A 4,349-nucleotide genomic window follows, 5' to 3' on the forward strand; every position below is an offset into this window, starting at 1 on the left:
CTGTTCCCTGTTTTTCGAAAGGGACAAAGAGTGTAAAGGACAGCAGAGGCAAAGTGGCTTCTATTTCTCGCTTCTCCTCGAGAAAATCGACTCCCAAAGGCGTCGTAGAGTCTCGCAGTTTTTTCCACGACCCCTCGACGAACCGTGGCCCCGAAAATTGTGGCACGATAGATCGAGCGAAAAGAATCGTCCACCAGAGACGTAGATAAGAGAGAAATCCGTGAGACCCGTCAAGACTTTGGGTGAAGTGTTCGAGGGGGGCGAGAAGGGGGTGTGCCGCTCGAAAAGGAAAATGGGTCGACGTCGACCATTCGTTCCGTTTTAAAAGCTTCGAAATTTGGAGGAGAGACTCATCTTGAGGGAACCTCTTTCTCTCTATCGAGGGTAATTGTGTCTCTCTCCTCCATGGTGAATCCTCGAGCAGGGAACAACCCTGGCCTTGCTCTCGGCCCTTCCGATTATTAAACATTGAACTTCACGATCCATCGACGAAACGTAATAGCTCGTACGAAATTCCTGTTTATTCGAGAAACCGGATGGAGGGACGGCCGGCTGAAGGCATTGAAATTGAAATGCAAATCGGAAAAGGAAAGGAAGATTTGTTGGAGGAGAAGAGATTGTTGAAGAGGACAGAGTAAAGGAATATCTGTATCGTGGATGATATTATACGTATCGTCGTATAAAAATGTTTGCTCCTCCGTATAGGGATGAGAGGGGGTTCGCCGAGAATTTAATCTTCCGCGTAATAAATTAATCGATGCATAACAGGGTGCGAGATTACCGATCACGCGTTACTGATCCCGGATGCTCTAGTAAACGAATGACGCGTAGTTCGTATCCCTTCTAGCCTCGTTATTTATACTCGTTCACTAGTTAACAACCTTTTATAACCCAAATTTCTTTTTTTCTCTATTTTCTTTATATATATATCCTTCAAACGAGATCGAACGTTTTTAATCGAAACGAATCCGTCATCCTTGTTTTAATCAATGAAAGTTTGTTCTCGATGAAAGTATTCGTTCGATAAAACCACTTCTTCTCCCAATAACCGTATCTCGAATTCACGGCCTACGCTTTCAGACGCAATTGCGCCTTTCTGGAAACTGTGCAAAGTATCTTTATGCGACATCTAATTTGTCGCGCGAATTTTATAAATAGCAACACGGATGCATTCTTCAAAAAGTGCGATTGACGTTATCAGTTATCAAGTCGAAGAAAGAATTTTGAAAGGAAGAAAAATACGTGATAAAAAAGAGTTTTCCTTGCTCTCGAATATGTGTGTGTGAAAGAAGAAAAACATGCGAACCTTGTTCTCTTTCCTTTTTAACCTATACCCGTGTGAAATCTGCAATGAATATCTGCAAAATATTTTTTTCAAAGTATATAGAAATAAATAATTTCTATTTCCATAGGATCAATCTTCCTCTACTGCAAAAGAGAAAGGAAAGGCGAACGAACTGAATCGAAAGTTTTCACGAGCGATGGCGCACTTGGTTCAAGAAAAAAAAAAAAGAAAAGAAGAAAAAAAGGAAACGAAAGAAAAAGAAGCACGCTTAGTAGCTCGATAGTGTATTTCTCGAATTGCGAGGGTATTCCACGCGACCCGGGGTGAACACCGCAGCTTGGCCACGAGCCAAGTATTACGTCCAAGCATCCCGAGCATCCACCCCTTATCCGGAACAAAGCGGATCGCGCGCTTTTTGCATTCCTTTAAAGAGGAAGCGCGCTAAGACGCTTGTCGTCGTTGAAATAACCGACACAACGTGCCCGACAGATTCGTTTGCTTCGGCCTAGCTTTTCCTTCTTTTTTCTTTTTTCTCTTTTTCCCCCCTTTTTTCACTACCTTTGTCGAGGCAGCAAAGCCGATATCGTTGGAAACGATATCGTATCGATTCTTGGACCGCTAGCTCCGACAATAGACATCCCCCTTCCCCCTCCCTCTCACAGCTTCTACTGTCAACCCCAAACTTGTTCGCCACCAGATCAGCTTACTGTTTCCAACTCGAAATTCTTCCATTGGAAACCGGTTGTCCACCGGTTTATCGTAGCTGCCACCTCCTCCCCCAGTGATAATCCTCCACCCCATTCTTTCCACCGATATCCGGCCCGATAACCGTGTCGCTTAAACACAACCGTGGCGGAAACACCACGGATGGAGGAAATTCTATTGCATCCGTTTCTCTCGAGGTCGTTTCTCGACTCATCGTTTCATTTATCCGGGCCTTGATTAACGGAAGGATTGATGGTGCACGCTCCCTCATTCAGGATTTACAGAGGAGATCCGTTCACGGATCCACGCCCTTTCCTTGTTCGATCGGTTTCGTTTAGGGGTACGTTGTAGCGCACATTGTCGCCGTGCGAAAATTCGCGTGAACCGGGAGGATGAAAGAAGGGAGGAGGGTGGTGAAAGAAGCTGCTAAAGCTTGAGAGGAAGGCGCGTGGAAATTTCTTTTCTCTGAAATGGAATTAAATCGCAACAGGTCCCCACCCCCAAGTTATTGCGAGCGAGCCTCCCTCCTGTTCCTGCGGATTGTCTCGCAAAAATTTTGATGAAATTTGGGGTGGAGGGAGAGAAGGAAGTGGAGCCACTCCGAAATCCCCCTCCCCTGACGAGATGAGCTTCCACGAGGATAAGTCTCTGAGTCTCCGTAAGTAGGACGGCGATGGTAGGCGAAATTGCCTGGTAACCTTCGACCTTACAGGGGCCGCGCGATAATTGCGAACCTGTTATCCCTGTCAAAGAGGAGCCGCACGAATCTCGATTTCACGAAGTGCCTCGTCAACGAGGATCGAGAGAATATTGTATCGATCTTGATAGGATCCTTTTCCTAGGTATCTTTCTATATTTCGGGACAACGTTCCAAGCAACGATTAAAATTTTCACTTTGCGTCCTTTCGACAAATATTCCACCCGATAAATATCTGAATCAGATGATTCAACGATGCGAGAAACAAAAACGAGAACGGATCCGATCGTGACGCGGGGAGAAGCGGTCCTCCTGAGAAGGATGGATGTTTGCAGAGAAAAATTACTCCTCCGTTATACATAGAATGGCGAGTATTCGAGTACTTACCGCTCGCTCCTCCGTCTCTACGATAAGATGGTTGTTTTTTAAGGTGAGGGTGATGATGTTCCCATTCGCATTTTTATTCGTATTCCCAGGAGGCGTGTACTCGACGGGGGTGGCGGTTGCCACGTTCACCTCCTCCATGACTTCGGTCTCGCAAACGTACCTTGGTCTATCGAGGCCGTTTACCAGCTGAAACGAGAAGAAGGAGAACAAAAAAAAAAAAAAAGAGGAATGTGAAACATCCGCTCCCCCTATTAACTCTATTAATAATTCCAAAAGCATCGACTTCTCTCCACCTCCCTCCCCCCTCAAACGTGTTATATAGATACACACATACACATATATATATTCATCGGTGAAACGTATGAAGCAACCAAAAACCGGTCGGCCGAGTTCGCGTTTTCTACGAACACGTAATCGTGTGGGAGTTCGGTCGCAAAGTTTCAAGAGATTCATGGACCGTCCGCCACAAGTCCGATTAAAACTTTTTAATCTGAGTATTTGCACAATCTCTAGATTCCGTCTAGTTAGAGGCTAGCTATTTTCCGAGAGAGAGAGAGAGAGAGAGAGGGAGCCCTTCGATTCGGTCCAAGGAAAAAAACAAAGAGAAGAGATTCTTTTCAAAAAGAATTTTCCTTTTGAAAGAGAGAGAGAGAGAAGTAGGTCAACGACTGAACAGAGGAACATTACGAGGCGGTTAGGTAGGTTCGTAACCCCGAGCTTGACGGATGCACACGCATAGTCTTGCCAGCATAACGGAAGAACGGTTATCCGTCAAGGAGCCGCGGTTCTTCGTTTCCTCGTCCCAGAAATTTATCATCATTCCCTCTCGATGGACAAGTTTCGAGAGTGGAACCGTTCTTCTCTCTCTCTTTCTCTTTTATTTCTATCCGATTTTTATTCCTAGGTTAGATGGCGTTCGCACAAGGATAACTCTGATGGGCGTTGGGTGACTCGGCAAGTACGACGTCCGATAAGGATAGGAAGATAACCGGAGAATGAAATATCAGAAGGCACGCGAGACGGAGAAGCGTCGTCGACGTTGCTAGCGTTATCGGCGAGAATCGAGCTAACCGAGGAGGAGGAGGAGCGATTATCGCGTTTAATCTTTCCTCAAAGGGCGGATATCGGCTCGAGAAATTCTTTCCCTCGCCTTTTTTCTCTTTCTCTCTTTCTCTTTTCCCTCTTCTTTGCAAAATCACGACCGACAAATGGAAACTAACTGGTCGGTGGATTTCTTTTCTTCTTTCTCTCTCTCTCTCTCTCTCTCTCTCTCTC

The 4,349-nt window shown here is 45.6% G+C and overlaps 1 protein-coding gene across 1 annotated transcript in view; it reads right to left on the reverse strand.

Annotated features, from left to right (window-relative positions):
• LOC102673297 overlaps positions 1-4,349 on the reverse strand; it is a 47,309-nt gene that overhangs the window by 3,314 nt on the left and 39,646 nt on the right. The window contains exon 5 of the mRNA XM_031511582.1: positions 3,075-3,260. Within this exon, the coding sequence (XP_031367442.1) occupies positions 3,075-3,260 (186 nt within the window). The remainder of the gene's footprint in view (positions 1-3,074; positions 3,261-4,349) is intronic.

The sequence above is a fragment of the Apis dorsata genome, unplaced genomic scaffold (assembly GCF_000469605.1).
Source record: "Apis dorsata unplaced genomic scaffold, Apis dorsata 1.3 scaffold_331, whole genome shotgun sequence".
Classification (NCBI taxonomy): Eukaryota; Metazoa; Arthropoda; class Insecta; order Hymenoptera; family Apidae; genus Apis; species Apis dorsata.